This window comes from Pseudophryne corroboree, chromosome 8, assembly GCF_028390025.1.
Source record: "Pseudophryne corroboree isolate aPseCor3 chromosome 8, aPseCor3.hap2, whole genome shotgun sequence".
In the NCBI taxonomy this organism is placed as follows: domain Eukaryota; kingdom Metazoa; phylum Chordata; class Amphibia; order Anura; family Myobatrachidae; genus Pseudophryne; species Pseudophryne corroboree.
Genome location: NC_086451.1, coordinates 392,267,733 through 392,292,855, shown reverse-complemented (window position 1 = coordinate 392,292,855; position 25,123 = coordinate 392,267,733). Strand labels below are relative to the sequence as shown.

At 43.2% G+C, this 25,123-nt stretch overlaps 1 protein-coding gene across 1 annotated transcript in view; it reads right to left on the bottom strand.

The window, feature by feature from the left end:
* LOC134949243 (cytochrome P450 2F2-like) overlaps window positions 1-25,123 on the bottom strand; it is a 207,246-nt gene that overhangs the window by 77,510 nt on the left and 104,613 nt on the right. Inside the window, exon 5 of the mRNA XM_063937719.1 lies at window positions 20,978-21,138. Coding sequence (XP_063793789.1) covers window positions 20,978-21,138 — 161 coding nt within the window. The remainder of the gene's footprint in view (window positions 1-20,977; window positions 21,139-25,123) is intronic.

Genomic DNA, 25,123 nt, shown 5'->3' with positions numbered 1-25,123 from the left:
AATATGGCAATCAATTACCGAGCAATTAGTCCACGCTCTAGGATTGGTTCAACCTTTTTTAAATACTGACACATTTCCTGACTCCGGTCAGGCTCACAGGTGATTAAGCCCTCCGTGGTGAAACGCGTTCTGGCCGTTTGCTGATTCCCCGCTGCAGGGGGAACAGTCTGCACACATCTACACCCTCCAGCCAACCGAGTCAGGTAACCTGTCCTTCAGGTGTCCTCTCCTCTCCCGGCGGCGCATTTTGGTCCCTGCAATGCAATCAGTAACCAGGGCCACCTAACACCGCATACGGGAGCAGGGTCGCACACTGCACCTTTCTCTCCGGCCAGCGTGCCTGCAAGCTCCGCTCTCACCTCCATCCGCTCACAGAAGACGGAGGCAGTAGAAAGGGCTGCAGATTCTCACGCTGTCCCTAATTTTCAATCTATCTGTCAAGTATCCTAATTAAAAATTGACAGGGACACGCTGTTATTTATTCTTTATATGTATCATAGGCAGTTAGGCACTACAGTGAATTTCATATTCTTTGATACCTAATAACATGATACTACGTCTGGAATATAATTTAGACACTTTCATTGTGGTCGGTCAGGAAAGAAGTTAATATATTATTGTTATTAGACTATTCAATAGCCCAGCAATAAATATGTGATTTGAGTATCTGTCCCTTAAATTTCGGTGTCTGCCCTCCTCCCGGTGGCGAATTTGGCTCCTGCAATGCCCAGTGTTACCAGGACCATCTAACACCACAAACGGAGGAGATAGGGCGTATCACTGTATCTCTCCATCGTGAACAGCGTTTGCTGGTCCCGCTCTCACCCCCGTCCGCTCACAGAAGACGGCGGCAGTAGAAGGGGTGGCATATCTTCACGCTGTTCCTTTCTATCCAATATGTGTACTTTGTAATTTGCACTTGACAGTTATTAAGGGAGAGGGCACAGAGAGAAGACATTTGGTTATGCTATTACAACAAACTCTTATAAGAAACAAGCAGTAACATAGACCTATGGTCAGTTTGCATATCAAATTATCAAATTATGATAGCATTTTTCAAAGCAGTATCTGCGGTCTATTGTTCGAAATTTCATGCATGTTATTAACAGTTAGCATATGAAGGAACCATATGAGAAAATCGCCTAGACCAATCTCAAGGTTATCGTTAGCTGGAGATGATTATGAAACAGCATTTAAAGCTTTATAAATTAAGTTGAATAATTGGTGTATTGATGTGTTATAGGTATTTGACCAATTGATGCTTTATAATACCACCACCGCCATTATTATTTTGGTGAGCGTATATATGTCATTTTTGTATTTTGTCATTTTTTGCATTTTGTATTGTATGATTATATCTAGAAAGTTTTTATGAATAAGAGTGAATAAAAGTTATGTTTTAATAAAATTATTTACTAATTATACATTTAAAAGAGTGCTCCACAAAGGAACTTTCTTTTCCTTGTAAATCCGTCTCTGGGTTTTCGGTATTAGAGTATGTGATATTCAGTTCCGTGGAGCACCTCCAGCTTTGATACTAAATTAATGTAAGAAATTTCCTATAATAGCTGGTTCATATATTTTCTACCAATCTGTTTATGTTCTGTGCGGGATATATGATTTTCTTTTTATATCAATGTTTTTTCTGAGGATACTCAGTTTCCATCCCTGCACGAACAAAATTTATGCAGTTTTGGGTATACCAACCCTGTTTCTATAACGGGGAAAGTTATACCCAGTTAAATCTCTCTTAGTGTCAGTACATAAATTAAGGTTAATAGAAACTATTTGGTACTCATCCATAAAATGTCTAACTTTAAATTATTATCTGAGTTGAGTACCAAACGTAAAACAGAGGATTTGGAGGGAATTTTTCCAACTTCCTCCTCCTTACCTGAACCCGAGCAGAACTGGGAAGAAGATCTCCTTAAATTAAAACGTCTACTTCAGAGACAAATAAGGACAAACTGGGATTTAACCAGTTTGGAGAACTATTTGAGACAAAAAATAGTTCCTAGGGGCTTAAGACCGAAGACATTCCCAGCATTTGAACTAGCCACCGACAATTTAAAGGCTGACTGGGAAAATACCCTTACCAAATGTTCTCTGGAACTTATTGGAATACTTACTAAACACAATCATCTAGTTTTAGATGAATGTGAGAAGGAAATTAGTAATTTGGGCAAGAAACTTGAGATCTGGGAGACAGACAACAGATTCCAGAAAACCTTTGAAAACAATAAAAAAGAGCTAGAGACATATGAAGCTTTAATCATAGAACGGAAAAAGACCAAATTTATGAGAGACAAAAGAGATTTTGCTACGGGCAATATTTATAGATGGAAAAAACCACAGGTTAGACCTCATAATATGGAAAGAACCAATCAATATAGTTCATCGGAAGTTGAATCTTCAGAGAATGAGGAAGGGACGGCTACCAACATCCAGACATACAGGGGGGATTTTGAAAATCGACAATCTTTTTTAGAGGTGACCAGAGCGCCAAGAGGATGTCCACCAAAAGAAAAACGAGGCGTGGGGGGGGGGAAGAAGAACAAAGGAACGCGTAAGATGGGAGTCACAGTCACCAGCGCGTTACCCAACACGCAGGAACAAGAACAACTAGAGTTACAAGACAGCCTCAATATCATCAATCTGTCTCAACATATTCTGACAGATGACCAGATAAAACTTCTGAAAAAAGGATTGTCTTTCTCGCCCTCCAAATCTTTCAACCGTTTTGAATGGGAGACCAATTTACAATTATTTGGTCGCAAACTCCTATTAACTAAATTCTTTTCATCACATAATAAAAATAGGAAGGATGGACAGGCCCAATCTGACCCCTCTAAGGACAAATACCAGTCATGGGACAGCACGGATCAAATCTTTGATACACAAGATATAGCCACCCTAACTATCCTGGAAGAATTGGCAGGAAGAGATACTAACCAGGATCCCATAGATCAACAGAGGAGGCCCCTCTGTAAGAATAGATCTAACTTCTCTCCATCAGACCATATCAGCCCTGAGATACGAGTTTTTCTGAATCTTGTTACGAAAGAATTTGATACGATATATAGAAAGAACAAATATAGGAAAAAACCATCCAACATTACCGTAGCAGAAAAAACAGCTATGAACGAGATTCAGAAATGGGACGATGTTATTATAAAACCATCAGATAAGGGTGGCAACATCGTAATATGGCCAAAGGACATGTATGTACTGGAAGCCCTGTCACAACTTGGGAACCCTAATTGCTATAAAAGATTGTTCTCAAATCCCACTGCTGATTTTCAGGAGATATACACTAAATTGATCACAGAGGCATATCAAGATGGAGTTATCATGAAGGAGGAATTTCAATTCTTACTCACTGAAAACCCAAAAACTGCCACGTTTTATCTCCTCCCCAAGGTTCATAAAAACCTTAATAAACCACCTGGAAGACCCATTGTCTCGGGGATGGGAGGCCTCCTAGAGAAGGCAAGTATCTTTATTGATACACATCTAAGACATTTCGTCACCACCTTACCTTCCTATGTGAAAGACACTGCAGATGTATTGAAGAGACTCCACGATGTAAAATTAGAGGATGACCAAATATTGGTTAGTATGGACATAGAGTCCTTATACACCTGCATATCCCATGATTTGGGAGTAAAAGCAACCAGATATTTTCTGGAGATGGAAGGTATGAGTGATTTTCATTTCTTCATTCTCAAACTCCTACAATTTGTCCTCAGTCGAAATTATTTTGTATTCAACGATCGCCACTACCTGCAGGTAAGAGGGACGGCTATGGGGGCAGCCTGTGCGCCCACATATGCCAACCTCTTCCTAGGGTGGTGGGAGAGGGAGGAAGTCTTTTCAGATGATAATGAAGCAATTACCAAACATGTCAGCTTGTGGATTCGCTACATAGATGATATCCTCCTTATATGGGATGGATCGGAAGAACTCCTTGGGACTTTCATTAATAAATTGAATACCAACAATCTAAATCTCAAGTGTACCTCAGAACACAGTAGAGACAATATCTCTTTTCTGGATCTGCAGATTTATCGAAGTACTGGCAATACTCTTGCAACTAAGCTATATCGTAAAAAAAACCGCCACGAATAGTGTCTTGCACAATTCAAGCTCACATTTCCCACCCACTATTAACAACATTCCTAAGGGTGAGTTCTTAAGATTGAAACGTAACTGCTCGGATAAGCAAGAATTTTTAGAGCAGAGCAAAGAACTCACTACTCGTCTGCGAGAAAGAGGATATAGCCATAGGCTAATCAAAAAAGCCAGAACCTCACTTATGAAGGTTGACAGAGGAACTCTCATTTTTCAAGAGAAAAAGAGTAAGGATTCAGGTACTATTCGATTTGTGGGCGACTTTTGTAGCGATTGGAGAGAACTGAAAGCAGCCATACAAAAACACTGGCATGTATTACAAACAGATCCAGACATAGCCATGGAGATTGAGGATTCAGTCTCCATGAGCTGGAGAAGATCTCCCAATCTTAGGGATATTCTGGTTAAGAGTCATTATGTCTCTAAGACGCCTAAACATATATCAACATGCGGAACTTATCCATGTGGGGCTTGTAAGGCCTGCCAATATATGGACCCAGTTAAAGAGATAACAGATAAATATGGTACAAAACACAAAATTAGATTCTTCTGCAATTGTACCACGACCAATGTGATCTACTGTATTCTGTGCACTTGTGGTAAAAGATACATAGGCATGACAACAAGGATGTTAAAACTGCGAATTTTGGAACACTGCGGGTCCATCAGGAACGCGGCGAGAGATCTGGGGAACATGAAACAGATTACATCCGTGGCCAAACATTTCCACCATAATCCCTCACACAGAATGAAAGTATTCTGTGTGGATAAGATCAAACCTAACATTAGGGGTGGAGATATGACTAAAATGCTTCTCCAAAAAGAGAGCAAGTGGACTTTCATGTTAGGTACCCTGGGACCAGATGGTCTCAATGAATCCATCAATTATAATATCTTCCTTTGAAAGTTTAACTCTTCAAAAGACATAACGGACCACAGACTCGTAGGCCAAGGCTTCTCCCTAAGGATCCCTTCAACTAATTAGGGACCGGATGGTCTAATAAATGTAGGATTTTCAACATCCTTTCAATATCTTTCCACGTAGATGTAGACATTAAAATAGCTACACTATATCTCTTGATCATATCTCTCTCATCAAGCTCGTTAGCCTTAGGTTTTGGCCGTGCCCTTTTGGGGCTTTACGAATTTACAGCAGGATAGAAAGCCATCACATTACATATATATTCATTTTTTGAAGACCTCCTTTTAGATATTAATGACTCTAGTCACTCATTTTGTATTACAGTATCTGAGTGGACAGTATTAGATCTCATTTCTTATGGATTTGTACACTTGCACACTTCCTTCACATAATATATAAGGTGCAATTGGCACCTTTCACTATCCCTAACATACACTTCTAGCAACATACACTTCCCACTAACATATATATATATGCACATTGCATATATGTGTGTGTACACATACACACATGTATGTATGTATATATATGTATGTATATATGTATGTACAAATGCATGTATATATATATGTATATATTTATTACATATTATCACTCACAGGTGCAAATTGACACAATGTTAGCCTATATTTTTCCCTATTTCCCCTCTTTCCAAATGCTTCTTTCCCCCCCTTCTCCCTTTTTTCCTTCATTCTTTCCCCCTCCCCTTTCTTCCACAGGTTCACACTTTTTACATAATAGTTGCTAAATGCACCTCTTTGTTTTTAATAAGTGTATTTTGTTCACTACATGGGGCTTTATCTTCATCGCCGCTTTTCCCTAACCTTCGGTCCCCCCTCATTAAATTGTCACTTGACTTTACACCCAACATTTTTCTATACAATCTTTTCCCCTCTTTCCCCTCTTTCTTTAGTAAACCACCGAAGACTCACCCACACTAACACCGAGAGAAACATTCCTTTCCCCCCCCTTTTCCCCTTCCCCCCCCCCTCGCTCCACTCACCCCCACTGCCCCCTTTCTTTTCTTTTTCTTTTTTTTCTTTCTTTAGCCTAATAGTATACAAATTCACATTTCCACCTAAGTGGCCAGTATATTATCACCATGGGATGGATAATCCAATCAAGTATCCTGATGTTTTCACTTTATAGAACTCTGATTTCTTTTCTTTTCTCCTCCTCCCCCCTTCCCCCCCCTTTATTTAGAATGTAATCTCAATAACTTTTTTGAATGCATAATAAACATTTTTCTGAATGTATATTTAATTGAGAGTATACTGTTACCAATGTATATATGATGGGATATTATCAATAATAATATCAGGATTATCAGGTGTATTTGTTTCTTTCCTTTATCTCATGTCTAGTTGGGCAATGTCGCAAACAGAATCTCGCTGCCTGTATTATCGGGTTAAAACTCTCAGCCAATATGGCAATCAATTACCGAGCAATTAGTCCACGCTCTAGGATTGGTTCAACCTTTTTTAAATACTGACACATTTCCTGACTCCGGTCAGGCTCACAGGTGATTAAGCCCTCCGTGGTGAAACGTGTTCTGGCCGTTTGCTGATTCCCCGCTGCAGGGGGAACAGTCTGCACACATCTACACCCTCCAGCCAACCGAGTCAGGTAACCTGTCCTTCAGGTGTCCTCTCCTCTCCCGGCGGCGCATTTTGGTCCCTGCAATGCAATCAGTAACCAGGGCCACCTAACACCGCATACGGGAGCAGGGTCGCACACTGCACCTTTCTCTCCGGCCAGCGTGCCTGCAAGCTCCGCTCTCACCTCCATCCGCTCACAGAAGACGGAGGCAGTAGAAAGGGCTGCAGATTCTCACGCTGTCCCTAATTTTCAATCTATCTGTCAAGTATCCTAATTAAAAATTGACAGGGACACGCTGTTATTTATTCTTTATATGTATCATAGGCAGTTAGGCACTACAGTGAATTTCATATTCTTTGATACCTAATAACATGATACTACGTCTGGAATATAATTTAGACACTTTCATTGTGGTCGGTCAGGAAAGAAGTTAATATATTATTGTTATTAGACTATTCAATAGCCCAGCAATAAATATGTGATTTGAGTATCTGTCCCTTAAATTTCGGTGTCTGCCCTCCTCCCGGTGGCGAATTTGGCTCCTGCAATGCCCAGTGTTACCAGGACCATCTAACACCACAAACGGAGGAGATAGGGCGTATCACTGTATCTCTCCATCGTGAACAGCGTTTGCTGGTCCCGCTCTCACCCCCGTCCGCTCACAGAAGACGGCGGCAGTAGAAGGGGTGGCATATCTTCACGCTGTTCCTTTCTATCCAATATGTGTACTTTGTAATTTGCACTTGACAGTTATTAAGGGAGAGGGCACAGAGAGAAGACATTTGGTTATGCTATTACAACAAACTCTTATAAGAAACAAGCAGTAACATAGACCTATGGTCAGTTTGCATATCAAATTATCAAATTATGATAGCATTTTTCAAAGCAGTATCTGCGGTCTATTGTTCGAAATTTCATGCATGTTATTAACAGTTAGCATATGAAGGAACCATATGAGAAAATCGCCTAGACCAATCTCAAGGTTATCGTTAGCTGGAGATGATTATGAAACAGCATTTAAAGCTTTATAAATTAAGTTGAATAATTGGTGTATTGATGTGTTATAGGTATTTGACCAATTGATGCTTTATAATACCACCACCGCCATTATTATTTTGGTGAGCGTATATATGTCATTTTTGTATTTTGTCATTTTTTGCATTTTGTATTGTATGATTATATCTAGAAAGTTTTTATGAATAAGAGTGAATAAAAGTTATGTTTTAATAAAATTATTTACTAATTATACATTTAAAAGAGTGCTCCACAAAGGAACTTTCTTTTCCTTGTAAATCCGTCTCTGGGTTTTCGGTATTAGAGTATGTGATATTCAGTTCCGTGGAGCACCTCCAGCTTTGATACTAAATTAATGTAAGAAATTTCCTATAATAGCTGGTTCATATATTTTCTACCAATCTGTTTATGTTCTGTGCGGGATATATGATTTTCTTTTTATATCAATGTTTTTTCTGAGGATACTCAGTTTCCATCCCTGCACGAACAAAATTTATGCAGTTTTGGGTATACCAACCCTGTTTCTATAACGGGGAAAGTTATACCCAGTTAAATCTCTCTTAGTGTCAGTACATAAATTAAGGTTAATAGAAACAACTTGGTACTCATCCATAAAATGTCTAACTTTAAATTATTATCTGAGTTGAGTACCAAACGTAAAACAGAGGATTTGGAGGGAATTTTTCCAACTTCCTCCTCCTTACCTGAACCCGAGCAGAACTGGGAAGAAGATCTCCTTAAATTAAAACGTCTACTTCAGAGACAAATAAGGACAAACTGGGATTTAACCAGTTTGGAGAACTATTTGAGACAAAAAATAGTTCCTAGGGGCTTAAGACCGAAGACATTCCCAGCATTTGAACTAGCCACCGACAATTTAAAGGCTGACTGGGAAAATACCCTTACCAAATGTTCTCTGGAACTTATTGGAATACTTACTAAACACAATCATCTAGTTTTAGATGAATGTGAGAAGGAAATTAGTAATTTGGGCAAGAAACTTGAGATCTGGGAGACAGACAACAGATTCCAGAAAACCTTTGAAAACAATAAAAAAGAGCTAGAGACATATGAAGCTTTAATCATAGAACGGAAAAAGACCAAATTTATGAGAGACAAAAGAGATTTTGCTGCATGCAATATTTATAGATGGAAAAAAACACAGGTTAGACCTCATAATATGGAAAGAACCAATCAATATAGTTCATCGGAAGTTGAATCTTCAGAGAATGAGGAAGGGACGGCTACCAACATCCAGACATACAGGGGGGATTTTGAAAATCGACAATCTTTTTTAGAGGTGACCAGAGCGCCAAGAGGACGTCCACCAAAAGAAAAACGAGGCGGGGGGGGGGGAAGAAGAACAAAGGAACGCGTAAGATGGGAGTCACAGTCACCAGCGCGTTACCCAACACGCAGGAACAAGAACAACTAGAGTTACAAGACAGCCTCAATATCATCAATCTGTCTCAACATATTCTGACAGATGACCAGATAAAACTTCTGAAAAAAGGATTGTCTTTCTCGCCCTCCAAATCTTTCAACCGTTTTGAATGGGAGACCAATTTACAATTATTTGGTCGCAAACTCCTATTAACTAAATTCTTTTCATCACATAATAAAAATAGGAAGGATGGACAGGCCCAATCTGACCCCTCTAAGGACAAATACCAGTCATGGGACAGCACGGATCAAATCTTTGATACACAAGATATAGCCACCCTAACTATCCTGGAAGAATTGTCAGGAAGAGATACTAACCAGGATCCCATAGATCAACAGAGGAGGCCCCTCTGTAAGAATAGATCTAACTTCTCTCCATCAGACCATATCAGCCCTGAGATACGAGTTTTTCTGAATCTTGTTACGAAAGAATTTGATACGATATATAGAAAGAACAAATATAGGAAAAAACCATCCAACATTACCGTAGCAGAAAAAACAGCTATGAACGAGATTCAGAAATGGGACGATGTTATTATAAAACCATCAGATAAGGGTGGCAACATCGTAATATGGCCAAAGGACATGTATGTACTGGAAGCCCTGTCACAACTTGGGAACCCTAATTGCTATAAAAGATTGTTCTCAAATCCCACTGCTGATTTTCAGGAGATATACACTAAATTGATCACAGAGGCATATCAAGATGGAGTTATCATGAAGGAGGAATTTCAATTCTTACTCACTGAAAACCCAAAAACTGCCACGTTTTATCTCCTCCCCAAGGTTCATAAAAACCTTAATAAACCACCTGGAAGACCCATTGTCTCGGGGATGGGAGGCCTCCTAGAGAAGGCAAGTATCTTTATTGATACACATCTAAGACATTTCGTCACCACCTTACCTTCCTATGTGAAAGACACTGCAGATGTATTGAAGAGACTCCACGATGTAAAATTAGAGGATGACCAAATATTGGTTAGTATGGACATAGAGTCCTTATACACCTGCATATCCCATGATTTGGGAGTAAAAGCAACCAGATATTTTCTGGAGATGGAAGGTATGAGTGATTTTCATTTCTTCATTCTCAAACTCCTACAATTTGTCCTCAGTCGAAATTATTTTGTATTCAACGATCGCCACTACCTGCAGGTAAGAGGGACGGCTATGGGGGCAGCCTGTGCGCCCACATATGCCAACCTCTTCCTAGGGTGGTGGGAGAGGGAGGAAGTCTTTTCAGATGATAATGAAGCAATTACCAAACATGTCAGCTTGTGGATTCGCTACATAGATGATATCCTCCTTATATGGGATGGATCGGAAGAACTCCTTGGGACTTTCATTAATAAATTGAATACCAACAATCTAAATCTCAAGTGTACCTCAGAACACAGTAGAGACAATATCTCTTTTCTGGATCTGCAGATTTATCGAAGTACTGGCAATACTCTTGCAACTAAGCTATATCGTAAAAAAAACCGCCACGAATAGTGTCTTGCACAATTCAAGCTCACATTTCCCACCCACTATTAACAACATTCCTAAGGGTGAGTTCTTAAGATTGAAACGTAACTGCTCGGATAAGCAAGAATTTTTAGAGCAGAGCAAAGAACTCACTACTCGTCTGCGAGAAAGAGGATATAGCCATAGGCTAATCAAAAAAGCCAGAACCTCACTTATGAAGGTTGACAGAGGAACTCTCATTTTTCAAGAGAAAAAGAGTAAGGATTCAGGTACTATTCGATTTGTGGGCGACTTTTGTAGCGATTGGAGAGAACTGAAAGCAGCCATACAAAAACACTGGCATGTATTACAAACAGATCCAGACATAGCCATGGAGATTGAGGATTCAGTCTCCATGAGCTGGAGAAGATCTCCCAATCTTAGGGATATTCTGGTTCAGAGTCATTATGTCTCTAAGACGCCTAAACATATATCAACATGCGGAACTTATCCATGTGGGGCTTGTAAGGCCTGCCAATATATGGACCCAGTTAAAGAGATAACAGATAAATATGGTACAAAACACAAAATTAGATTCTTCTGCAATTGTACCACGACCAATGTGATCTACTGTATTCTGTGCACTTGTGGTAAAAGATACATAGGCATGACAACAAGGATGTTAAAACTGCGAATTTTGGAACACTGCGGGTCCATCAGGAACGCGGCGAGAGATCTGGGGAACATGAAACAGATTACATCCGTGGCCAAATATTTCCACCATAATCCCTCACACAGAATGAAAGTATTCTGTGTGGATAAGATCAAACCTAACATTAGGGGTGGAGATATGACTAAAATGCTTCTCCAAAAAGAGAGCAAGTGGACTTTCATGTTAGGTACCCTGGGACCAGATGGTCTCAATGAATCCATCAATTATAATATCTTCCTTTGAAAGTTTAACTCTTCAAAAGACATAACGGACCACAGACTCGTAGGCCAAGGCTTCTCCCTAAGGATCCCTTCAACTAATTAGGGACCGGATGGTCTAATGAATGTAGGATTTTCAACATCCTTTCAATATCTTTCCACGTAGATGTAGACATTAAAATAGCTACACTATATCTCTTGATCATATCTCTCTCATCAAGCTCGTTAGCCTTAGGTTTTGGCCGTGCCCTTTTGGGGCTTTACGAATTTACAGCAGGATAGAAAGCCATCACATTACATATATATTCATTTTTTGAAGACCTCCTTTTAGATATTAATGACTCTAGTCACTCATTTTGTATTACAGTATCTGAGTGGACAGTATTAGATCTCATTTCTTATGGATTTGTACACTTGCACACTTCCTTCACATAATATATAAGGTGCAATTGGCACCTTTCACTATCCCTAACATACACTTCTAGCAACATACACTTCACACTAACATATATATATGCACATTGCATATATGTGTGTGTACACATACACACACATGTATGTATGTATATATATGTATGTATATATGTATGTACAAATGCATGTATATATATATATGTATATATTTATTACATATTATCACTCACAGGTGCATATTGACACAATGTTAGCCTATATTTTTCCCTATTTCCCCTCTTTCCAAATGCTTCTTTCCCCCCCTTCTCCCTTTTTTCCCTTCATTCTTTCCCCCTCCCCTTTCTTCCACAGGTTCACACTTTTTACATAATAGTTGCTAAATGCACCTCTTTGTTTTTAATAAGTGTATTTTGTTCACTACATGGGGCTTTATCTTCATCGCCGCTTTTCCCTAACCTTCGGTCCCCCCTCATTAAATTGTCACTTGACTTTACACCCAACATTTTTCTATACAATCTTTTCCCCTCTTTCCCCTCTTTCTTTAGTAAACCACTGAAGACTCACCCACACTAATACCGAGAGAAACATTCCTTTCCCCCCCCTTTTTCCCCCCCTTTCCCCCTTCCCCCCCCCCTCGCTCCACTCACCCCCACTGCCCCCTTTCTTTTCTTTTTCTTTTTTTTCTTTCTTTAGCCTAATAGTATACAAATTCACATTTCCACCTAAGTGGCCAGTATATTATCACCATGGGATGGATAATCCAATCAAGTATCCTGATGTTTTCACTTTATAGAACTCTGATTTCTTTTCTTTTCTCCTCCTCCCCCCTTCCCCCCCCCCTTTATTTAGAATGTAATCTCAATAACTTTTTTGAAAGCATAATAAACATTTTTCTGAATGTATATTTAATTGAGAGTATACTGTTACCAATGTATATATGATGGGATATTATCAATAATAATATCAGGATTATCAGGTGTATTTGTTTCTTTCCTTTATCTCATGTCTAGTTGGGCAATGTCGCAAACAGAATCTCGCTGCCTGTATTATCGGGTTAAAACTCTCAGCCAATATGGCAATCAATTACCGAGCAATTAGTCCACGCTCTAGGATTGGGTCAACCTTTTTTAAATACTGACACATTTCCTGACTCCGGTCAGGCTCACAGGTGATTAAGCCCTCCGTGGTGAAACGCGTTCTGGCCGTTTGCTGATTCCCCGCTGCAGGGGGAACAGTCTGCACACATCTACACCCTCCAGCCAACCGAGTCAGGTAACCTGTCCTTCAGGTGTCCTCTCCTCTCCCGGCGGCGCATTTTGGTCCCTGCAATGCAATCAGTAACCAGGGCCACCTAACACCGCATACGGGAGCAGGGTCGCACACTGCACCTTTCTCTCCGGCCAGCGTGCCTGCAAGCTCCGCTCTCACCTCCATCCGCTCACAGAAGACGGAGGCAGTAGAAAGGGCTGCAGATTCTCACGCTGTCCCTAATTTTCAATCTATCTGTCAAGTATCCTAATTAAAAATTGCCAGGGACACGCTGTTATTTATTCTTTATATGTATCATACGCACTACAGTGAATTTCATATTCTTTGATACCTAATAACATGATACTACGTCTGGAATATAATTTAGACACTTTCATTGTGGTCGGTCAGGAAAGAAGTTAATATATTATTGTTATTAGACTATTCAATAGCCCAGCAATAAATATGTGATTTGAGTATCTGTCCCTTAAATTTCGGTGTCTGCCCTCCTCCCGGTGGCGAATTTGGCTCCTGCAATGCCCAGTGTTACCAGGACCATCTAACACCACAAACGGAGGAGATAGGGCGTATCACTGTATCTCTCCATCGTGAACAGCGTTTGCTGGTCCCGCTCTCACCCCCGTCCGCTCACAGAAGACGGCGGCAGTAGAAGGGGTGGCATATCTTCACGCTGTTCCTTTCTATCCAATATGTGTACTTTGTAATTTGCACTTGACAGTTATTAAGGGAGAGGGCACAGAGAGAGGACATTTGGTTATGCTATTACAACAAACTCTTATAAGAAACAAGCAGTAACATAGACCTATGGTCAGTTTGCATATCAAATTATCAAATTATGATAGCATTTTTCAAAGCAGTATCTGCGGTCTATTGTTCGAAATTTCATGCATGTTATTAACAGTTAGCATATGAAGGAACCATATGAGAAAATCGCCTAGACCAATCTCAAGGTTATCGTTAGCTGGAGATGATTATGAAACAGCATTTAAAGCTTTATAAATTAAGTTGAATAATTGGTGTATTGATGTGTTATAGGTATTTGACCAATTGATGCTTTATAATACCACCACCGCCATTATTATTTTGGTGAGCGTATATATGTCATTTTTGTATTTTGTCATTTTTTGCATTTTGTATTGTATGATTATATCTAGAAAGTTTTTATGAATAAGAGTGAATAAAAGTTATGTTCTAATAAAATTATTTACTAATTATACATTTAAAAGAGTGCTCCACAAAGGAACTTTCTTTTCCTTGTAAATCCGTCTCTGGGTTTTCGGTATTAGAGTATGTGATATTCAGTTCCGTGGAGCACCTCCAGCTTTGATACTAAATTAATGTAAGAAATTTCCTATAATAGCTGGTTCATATATTTTCTACCAATCTGTTTATGTTCTGTGCGGGATATATGATTTTCTTTTTATACCACTGTAATACAGCACAGCCCACTGACCAACACCTCCACACACACCCTATAGAGCCCCTGGAGTGACACTGAGGAGCGGACACCAGCACACAGAACACAGCAGCCCAATGTGTAAAATATGTGTATGACCTGATAGCAGTGTAGCGGCGCTAGCGCTGGCGTGCTCCCCCCCCCCCCTTCTATGACCCTCTGGTACCAGTACAGAATCTGTAACAGCGTGGGTCTCTGGAGAAGCAGCATGCATGCAGCCTTGATGATCCGCAGCAGCAGGAAATGGCACCTTCCCGCCTCTGGTCCCGCTCCGGGAAGCCCCACCCCCTGCAGTGGCATGCGGTCCCTGTAAATTTATTATACTGGCCACGTTAACAACTGATCAAATATGCAAAAACAGTACACACAAAGCCTTAGATGACAGTGAGCACTGCGGGGCATTCAGCTCAGAGCCAGTTTTTTCCATGGAAGGCAACGCAGCTCGTGGCCCGTGACCGCCGAGTGACATGCCACCAAAACTACAGCAGGTACCCGCTATCCGGGACCCTGGTGTAACACTCACCGCACCTGGATCTTTGGCATCTGTAAGAGGGTGGTGGCTAGCTGCTGGTGTGGGCACACATACTAATGATGTGTGATCAGTACCTCAGGAGCTTAGTGTCCTGTCAGCTGGGATTACGAACCATTAACCCTCAGGAGGTTGGTTTAGTCCCCCCTCTAAGTTCCACGAAGCAGGTAGCCTTGTTGCCAACCAGGGCTACCTGAAAATAACAAACTAAAATAAAAATAAAGGAAAACTCCCTGAAGCTCCAGAGAACTGCACCCGGCTCCTTGGACACATTTTTCTAAACTGAGTCTGGTAGGAGGGGCATAGAGGGGAGGAGCCAGCACACACATACACACACTACAGGTTTTTAAAGTGCCAGGCTCCAGTGGACCCGATCTATACCCATGGTACTAAAGTACAAGACTCCAGTATCAATTAGGACGTAAGAGAAATTTTAATCAATGCAGTGGATACCAAGGGGTCTCTAATCAAAAAATTGGTGCAATGGGACTTAGAACACTCTGCTGGAGAGGAGGAAGAGGAGGATATGGGCCAGGACCCAGTGGAGGGGACTAGTAATGGAACCAGGGCAATGGCCACCCCTGCAGCTGCAGTTATCTGTCAGCAACATGGAACAGCTGAAGATTTGGCTCGACATCCTGGGACCAGGAGCTGCCGCACATGAGAGGGCAGAAGCATTGGGAGAGGCACTGGGGAGACATGCCATAGTACCATCGATGGCATCAGCACCAGTGTGGGAAGAAAGACAGACGCTGCGACTAGTCTACAACAATGTACCGTGCTTTGTGGAATCGGCCACGGATATTGACACGCACCTTCAGGTATTTGAGTCCACAATGAATATACATGATATACCTGGGAGGGAGTGGTCAAAATATTTAGTGCCTAGTTTGATGGGTCGAGCTCAGGAATCATACCATGCCCTGAACCCAGAGCAAGGAAGACACTATCACACTAAGGGCCTAATTCAGACCTGATTGCTCGCTAGGGTTTTTGCACTGCTGTGAACAGATAGTCGCCACCACAGGGGAGTGTATTTTCGCTTTGCAAGTGTGCGAACGCATATGTAGCAGAGCTGTACAAACAGATCTTGTGCAGTCTCTGCGCAGCCCAGGACTCACTCAGCCGCTGAGAACACTTCAGCCTGTCCAGGACCGGAATTGACGTCAGGAACCCTCCCTGCAAACACTTGGACACACCTGCATTTTTCCAACCACTCCCAGAAAACGGTCAGTTGCCACCCACAAATGGCTTCTTCCTGTCAATCTCCTTGCAATCGCCTCACAAACCCATCACTGAACTGCGATCCTCTTTGTACCTGTGCGACGCGCATACGCATGCGCAGTTCTGACCTGATCGCAGTGCTGCAAAAAACGCTAGCGAGCGATCAGGTCGGAATTACCCCCTAAGTTCCGATCCATGGCAAAAAGTGGATATTCTTCGTACACAGAATTTAGTAGTGTATTGCAAAGGAACTGTGATCGACTGGCTAGAAGGGAAGCAAGCCACAACTGCAAAGGACATTACAAATCTCTTCATATTGGAGCAATTAATGAACAAAATGGCTCCAGAAGTCCGAGAGTGGGTGGTGGACAGAAACCCCATAAACCCAGAAGCAGCAGCAGCACTGGCGGATGAATTTCTGGCTAACCGTCCCTGATGGAGGGGCACTAGCAGAGGAGAATGGGTGCCTGTCCGAATGCCCCCAACTGATCGAGATACACCCTTGGCTACAACATGTCCAATGTCACCCCGTGCCCTAGCCACACACCCTAGTGCACCCAGACCCCGTAGTCCAAGGCTTTCTGACTCCAAAAGGTGTTACATTTGTCAACAGCCAGGGCACATACAGAGAGATTGCCCACAAGAAAGAAGGCCATTGTTGGGAGCGAGAACAGCCTTCCCCCGAGTGGCAGTGTGTCAGGAGACATCAGTTGAGGATGGGGAGGGGTACTACTATCCCGATGTGCCAGAGGCAGAGGAAGTAGTTTATCAGGTAGAGGTAGGGGCGGTACTCGGGAAGGCTTCCCTAGCAAATATGGAGGTTCACCTACAGCCCATCAGATTTAATGGCCAGAACCTACAGGGCCTCCAGGACTCAGGCGCCTCTATTACCCTGGTTCGGTCCATTTCAGTTCCACCGGATCAATGGCTAAAAAAAACACAAAATCAAAATTTCGATGGCAGGAGGCCAGATGATGGTTAAACCCATGGCTCGAGTTCATTTGGATTGGGGCCAGGGTTCGGGGGAGGTGTAAGCGAGCTTGCTGGAGGGATTACCAGCCTCTGTGATTTTATGTAACGACTTAAGCCAAGAGTTGGCTAGTTACTTTGTGGAAGTTGTCACTCACAGCCAGGCCTGTGCTACCAAAGCAGGAACTTCCAGCACTTCTGACACTTCACAGAAACAATGGGTGTCCTGGATGAATCGGTCACCACAGCCCCTGCACTTTTGGCAATGAGTACTAGCGAACCAGACCTACCTGACACGGATGCAAAACTCTACATATCTGGGTGTGTAGCCTGTCAGCAGAGGAAAGGACATGACTATGTAGAAGCTGGAAAGCCACAGGAGATTGGTAGACAGCGGAGGGAGAGAAAAGTAAATGACTGCTTGCCAGTGAGAATAGACCACAGTATACCCGCAGATGGCAGTCCTGGAGAAGGAAGCAGGCTGGGGAGGTTGACTCAGCTAGAAAGAGAGGGATGGCAGGAAGATAGTGGCAGAAGAGACAGATGGCCACCAACACATCTAGTGATAGAATGACAGCACCTAGCTGGTATAAGCGAAAGAGGGATAGTTACTTGTGTATGGGATGGCGACTTTCCACAGAGCAAAGAATGATAAACCAAAACTGGCGGCTCAGGACTGGGATTCCAATCGGACAAGCCGGTGAAGTCTCCCACCCATTCTGCAATGTTGGCTGCTAATGGAACTTTAAGCAGCTTTCAGCAAAACATTGACACTGAACAGACCGAGGAATCTCCAATCAATACATGAGGGCACCATGGAAACAGGAACTGTTGATTTGGTGATACAACAAACAGCTGATTACCCTCTCAGCAAACCCAAGGAAAGTCTTACTGGATTGTCCCAACAGACTCTCTTGGACATTGAAGACTGTATCTACAACTTACCAGGACATTGGGTCAAAAAAGTGGGAGAGGAATGTGATGAAATGAGAGGTCAGTGACAATTAATATTGTTTTGCATCATTTCCCATGTCAAATATGTACTTTTTATCCCCATAGCATGTCCCTGCTCACCCCCAGATTGTGCTTAAATCAGCCTTAATATTGTTAATATCTGCAATTGTGTTGTTATCTATTACACTTTAGTTAATGTATTCATGTTAGACCTGGTTTCCTATTGTTTACTAACACCACAGTGGACACTCAAAGGACCAGACAGGGTGGCTTAAAGGGTGAGTCATATAAGGTAACATTGTCCCTTCTTGTTTACTCCCTATTGTCCAACAGTGAGCTGACCAGGCAGGGTGGCTCACTGACTGATGTAATCATCTTGATTAGATAATGCATTGTAAGAAAATGCTGTAAGATCCTAAGATAAAGAAATCATACACACCCCTGCAATATGAAGCTTCTGGGGGTATAAGCAGAGCTAACCAGAGAGCTGAAGAGAGATTCTATGCTTCTTGACTAAGAAGTAATGTTCTGTCAGGAGTTTGGGGTGGGAATTGTCACGTGGAATTGGATTACTGAAGTGTGCTGAACTGTTTATAACCCATTCAGTTCAATAAACCACTGTTGGTTTTCATCTACCACCGTGCCTGAGTGATTTGGAACCTTATATCTTCACACTGCTGGAAACTGTTGCTGGACACCTTGTTATTATTTTACAGGATTTTTTTCAGATTTTAAAAAATAACTTGCATGAACTAACCGCAAATTACATAACAAAGAGCAGGTGCCTATATGGATAATGTATCTACTTCTAGTAACATTGTCCTCACAAATGGTGCAGAGGCTTCCACAAATGTCAGGATTTGGGTAAAAATAATTCCACACATTTTCTTTTTATGATGGGCAAGAACTGTTGCCACTGGTGGCTGAATTTCTTAGACAGAAACAACATTCTCACCATGAACATACTCAATATCTTCAGCAGCGTCAGTCAGATACACAAATATCCTGCTCATCCTTTTGCACTTCCACAGTGGCATCCTTAATTTATATATCCCCATCTTTACTTGTACTGCTCATCCCCACATTTGTAAAGGGTGCAGAAATGGTGGACGGAGGCTTCTCTATAAGAACAGTGTAAGAAAAGTCAGACTTATACGTACTGTAGCTAATGTGGGATCCATCTGTAGCTAACGTGGTCACCCCTAAACTTTCCTTAGGGATTTGTGAACACACAGTTTTTTCTTCAACCTTAATGTACTTCTGTTCTTTTGGGCACTGATTTGTCTGTTTTAAAGGTTACAGCTCTACTAGACTAGCGAGAAGGTGTTGCATTATCATCAAATAAGGTTACAGAAGATGATGGCTGACTGTATTTGGACCCAGATTCTGCAATAGGCATTCTTCTAGTGCATGAAATAGTAGTAGCACTAGCAGGACCACCACCTGCAAACAAAGGCCATAGACTGAGCCTTTCCTTGCCACTGCGTGTGATGTATGCAGTAGCGGATCTTGCCATGGGCAAGCAGGACTTTTGCCCGGTGCGCCGCCTTCCGGAGGGCGCCGGCACCATCCGGAGGGCGCCGGACCATGGTAAGATCCGTTGCTGCTGTGCCCCCCGCTGCCGCTGCCCGCTGTCCCCCTGCCCGCTGTGAAGGGAAACTAGACGCTACGAGTCTAGTTTCCCTTCGTCGGCTGCCCGTTGTGAAGGGAAACTAGACGCTACGCATCTAGTTTCCCTTCGAGGAGAGGACCTTTACTGTAATAATGTGTGGTGCGCGTTGACGTCATCGCGCACCGCACAGCAAAGGTCCTCTCCATGAAGGGAACTAGACGCTTAGCGTCTAGTTTTCCTTCGTGGAGAGGACCTTTGCTGTGCGGTGCGTGATGACGTCATAGCGCACCGCACATCCTACTACAATACAGGGGGCGTAACTGACCACGCCCCCTGTATGAAGCCACACCCCCTAATGCCGCCCGGGGCGCAAGAAGCCCCGGAACCGGCCCTGGATGTATGGCATGTTGGCAACCCAAATCAACCCATGTTGGCAACCCAATAGTACTGGCTGGCTGCTCTTGCTTTTCTATTGACTGTTTATTGACACACATCACTATTAGTAATGGTGGCACCTACTGAACATTTTATTCTATATTTTTAGAATGATAATTTGCCTAACACTGCCACAGTCACGCCACAGCCCACAGCCCTTCACTGATGACAGACACTGACACAGTCTCAGACGGTACTGTAGCCCACAGCCCTAGTTCACTGATGATGATGATGATGATGGCACAGAGTCTGACACAGTATCCCACAGCTCGTAATCACAGTCATACTGCTGCCCACACCCTAACTCTCCAGCATCCTATGTGAAATGGTGCCTGAACCACGAGGGAGGGACTTTGATTGAATCCAAAACATGCAAGATCTGATGTCATGAAGATGCCATTTTGCCTCGTTTTGAAATCTGAGCCCGAAAGGAAAAACTGAGTCATGGTTCGGATTCACTCAGAATCTCCAAGTTCAGGGGTATTCAGTTTTTGGAAAAAAGCAAACCGCACATCTCTAGTTTAAAATACTGTGGTGAGGGTGTACAGTTAATATATTGGGAATTAAATTTGAGACTATTTTTGTCATGTTAAATATTTAAAATTTTATTTTTGACATTTGAATACATACCAGCCCCCAGGGATTACTCATGATTCTGAAGCAGTCCAAGGAGTAGCGCACAAGATTTTTAAATTCTTCATCTTCATAGTCAAATCGTTTCCCAAACAGGACAGAGCAAATTACATTTGCCACAGAGTTGTGTATGTGATGTTTCTGATCCTTCGGAGAACCTAAAACATAAACAGTAGAAGGGAAAAAGAAAAGAAGTTAGGAGGAAGACCAAGAAATTCAAGGACAATTGATGTATGTAGTATTTTTTTTATATACAATGCATCCAGAAAGTATTCACAGCGCTTCACTTTTCCCACAATTTTTTATGTTACAGCCTTATTCCAAACTGGAATAATTTAATTTTTTCCCTCAAATTTCTACACACAACACCCCATAATGACGTGAAAAAAGTTTTTTTGAGCTTTTTGCAAATTTATTAAAAATAAAAAACTAAGAAATCACATGTACATAAGTATTCACAGCCTTTGCTCAATACTTTGGTGATGCACCTTTGGCAGCAATTACATTCTCAAGTCTTTTTGAATATGATATCCACAAGCTTGGCACACCTATCTTTGGGCAGTTTCGCCCATTCCTCTTTGCAGCACCTCTCAAGCTCCATCAGGTTGGATGGGAAGCATCAGTGCACAGCCATTTTCAGATCTCTCCAGAGATGTTCAATCGGATTCAAGTCTAGGTTCTGGCTGGGCCACTCAAGGACATTCACAGAGTTGTCCTGAAGCCACTCCTTTGAGATCTTGGCTGTGTGCTTAGGGTCGTTGTCCTGCTGAAAGATGAATCGTCGCCCCAGTCAGAGGTCAAGAGCACTCTTGAGCAGGTTTTAATCCAGGATGTCTCTGTACATTGCTGCATTCATCTTTCCCTATACCCTGACTTGTCTCCCAGTTGCTGCCGCTGAAAAACATCCCCACATCATGATGCTGCCACCACCATGCTTCACTGTAGGGATGGTATTGGCCTGGTGATAAGCGGTGCCTGGTTTCCTCTAAACATGACGCCTGGCATTCACACCAAAGGGTACAATCTTTGTCTCATCAGACCAGAGAATTTTGTTTCTCATTGTCTGAGAGTCCTTCAGGTGCATTTTGTTAAACTCCAGGCGGGCTGCCATGTGCTCTTTACTAAGGATTGGCTTCCGTCTGCCCACTCTGCCATACAGGCCTGATTGGTGGATTTCTGCAGAGATGGTTGTCCTTCTGGAAGGTTCTCCTCTCTCCACAGAGAAATGCTGTAGCTCTCCCTCGATCGCTCAGTTTAGATGCCCGGACAGCTCTAGAAAGAGTCCTGGTGGTTCTGATCTTCTTCCACTTACGGATGATGGAGGCCACTGTGCTCATTCGGACCTTCAAAGCAGCAGATATTATTCTGTACCCTTCCCCAGATTTGTGCCTTGAGACAATCCTGTCTCAGAGGTCTACATACAATTCCTTTGACCAGTGCCGTAACTAGGCATTTTAGCGCTGTGTGCAAGAAACGACAGTGGCGCCCCCCCCATGTAAGATAGGGGCAGTGCGCGCCGTAGGCGCGCAAAAAATATCTAGGGGCGTGGCTTCACGGGGAAGGGGCGTGGCCACAAAATAATAGCAATTCATACTACGGTGCACGGTAGTCTACATTATTCAAATTACGCTGCACAGTAGCGCCACTACACCAGGTAGAGCCCCTTTTATACATTACAGCAGACAGTGTCCCCCTTTTTACACTTTGCGGCAGCCAGTCCCCCTTTTTACACATTGCGGCAGCCAGTCTCCCTTTTTACACATTGCGACAGCCAGGACCCTTTCTTACACATTGCGGCAGCCAGGCCCCCTTTTTACACATTGTGGCAGATAGACCCTTTTTTTACACATTGCGGCAGCCAGTCCCCCTTTTTACACATTGCGGCAGATAGACCCTTTTTACACATTGCGGCAGCCAGTCTCCCTTTTAACACATTGCGGCAGCCGGTCCTTCTTTTTACACATTGCGGCAGACAGCGTCCCTTTTTTACAATTACAGCAGACAGCGTCCCCGTTTTTACACATTACGGCAGACGGTGTCCCCCTTTATACACATTGCGGCAGCCAGTCCCCCTTTTTACACATTACGGCAGCCAGTCCCCCTTTTTACACATTGCGGCAGATAGACCCTTTTTACACATTGCGGCAGCCAGTCCCATTTTACACATTGCGGCAGCCAGGACCCCATTTTACACATTGCGGCAGCCAGTCACCATTTTTTACACATTGCGGCAGCCAGTCCCATTTATTACACATTGCGGCAGCCAGTCCCATTTTACACATTGCGGCAGCCAGTCCCCCTTTTTTACACATTGCGGCAGCCAGTCCCATTTTTTACACATTGCGGCAGCCAGTCCCATTTTACACATTGCGGCAGCCAGGACCCCATTTTACACATTGCTGCAGCCAGTCCCATTTTACACATTGCGGCAGCCAGTCCCATTTTTTACACATTGTGGCAGCCAGTCCCATTTTACACATTGCGGCAGATAGACCCTTTTTACACATTGCGGCAGCCAGTCCCATTTTACACATTGCGGCAGCCAGGACCCCATTTTACACATTGCGGCAGCCAGTCACCATTTTTTACACATTGCGGCAGCCAGTCCCATTTTTTACACATTGCGGCAGCCAGTCCCCCTTTTTTGCACATTGCGGCAGCCAGTCCCATTTTTTACACATTGCGGCAGCCAGTCCCATTTTTTACACATTGCGGCAGCCAGGACCCCATTTTACACATTGCTGCAGCCAGTCCCATTTTACACATTGCGGCAGCCAGCCCCATTTTTTACACATTGCGGCAGCCAGTCCCATTTTTTACACATTGCGGCAGCCAGTCCCATTTTACACATTGCGGCAGCCAGTCCCATTTTACACATTGCGGCAGCCATCCCCCTTTTTTACACATTGCGGCAGCCAGTCCCATTTTACACATTGCGGCAGCCATCCCCCTTTTTTACACATTGCGGAAGCCAGTCCCATTTTTTACACATTGCGGCAGCCAGTCCCATTTTTTACACATTGCGGCAGCCAGTCCCATTTTACACATTGCGGCAGCCAGGACCCCATTTTACACATTGCTGCAGCCAGTCCCATTTTACACATTGCGGCAGCCAGTCCCATTTTTTACACATTGCGGCAGCCAGTCCCATTTTACACATTGTGGCAGCCAGTCCCATTTTACACATTGCGGCAGCCATCCCCCTTTTTTACACATTGCGGCAGCCAGTCCCATTTTACACATTGCGGCAGCCATCCCCCTTTTTTACACATTGCGGCAGCCAGTCCCATTTTTTACACATTGCGGCAGCCAGTCCCATTTTTTACACATTGCGGCAGCCAGTCCCATTTTACACATTGCGGCAGCCAGTCCCATTTTTTACACATTGTGGCAGGCGGTGTCCGAGAGAGAGAGAGAGAGACAGAGAGAGAGAGACAGAGAGAGAGAGAGAGAGGGGGGGGGGAATATACTTACCTTCTCCCCGCTGACAGGCTCCTCGTGCTGCTCCCTCGGTGCAGGCAGTGGGATGAGAAGGAGGAGGAGGGAGGGGGAGCAGGGAGCCGCAGCAGCGCTATGTTATTGGTAGTAAGCGCCGCTGCAGCATCCCCCTTTCCTTCTGTATTGGCTGCCGGGCAGCCAATACGGAAGGAGAGGGGGATGCTGCAGCGGCGCTTACTACCAATAACATAGCGCTGCTGCGGCTCCCTGCTCCCCCTCCCTCCTCCTTCTCCGCTGCCTCCGGCGCTGATGTCTTCTAGCTTCACAGCGCGGCGCATGGCGCAGAGACTTAGAGGCGGCATGTAATGAGTCAATTTGACTCATTACATGCCACTGGCCGTGCGCCCCCAGGGCAACTGCGCTGTGTGCCAAGCCCCCTTGGCACACACGTAGTTACGGCTCTGCCTTTGACTTCTTTCTTGGTTTGTGCTCAAGCATGCACTGTCAAGTGTGGGACCATATATAGACAGGTGTGTGACTTTCCAAATCATGTCCAATCAACTGAATTTACCACAGGTGGACTCCAATTAAGCTGTAGGAACATCTCAAGGATGATCAGTGGAAACATAATGCACTTGAGCTCAATTTTGAGCTTCGTGGCAAAGGCTGTGAATACTTATGTACATGTGATTTCTTAGTTTTTTT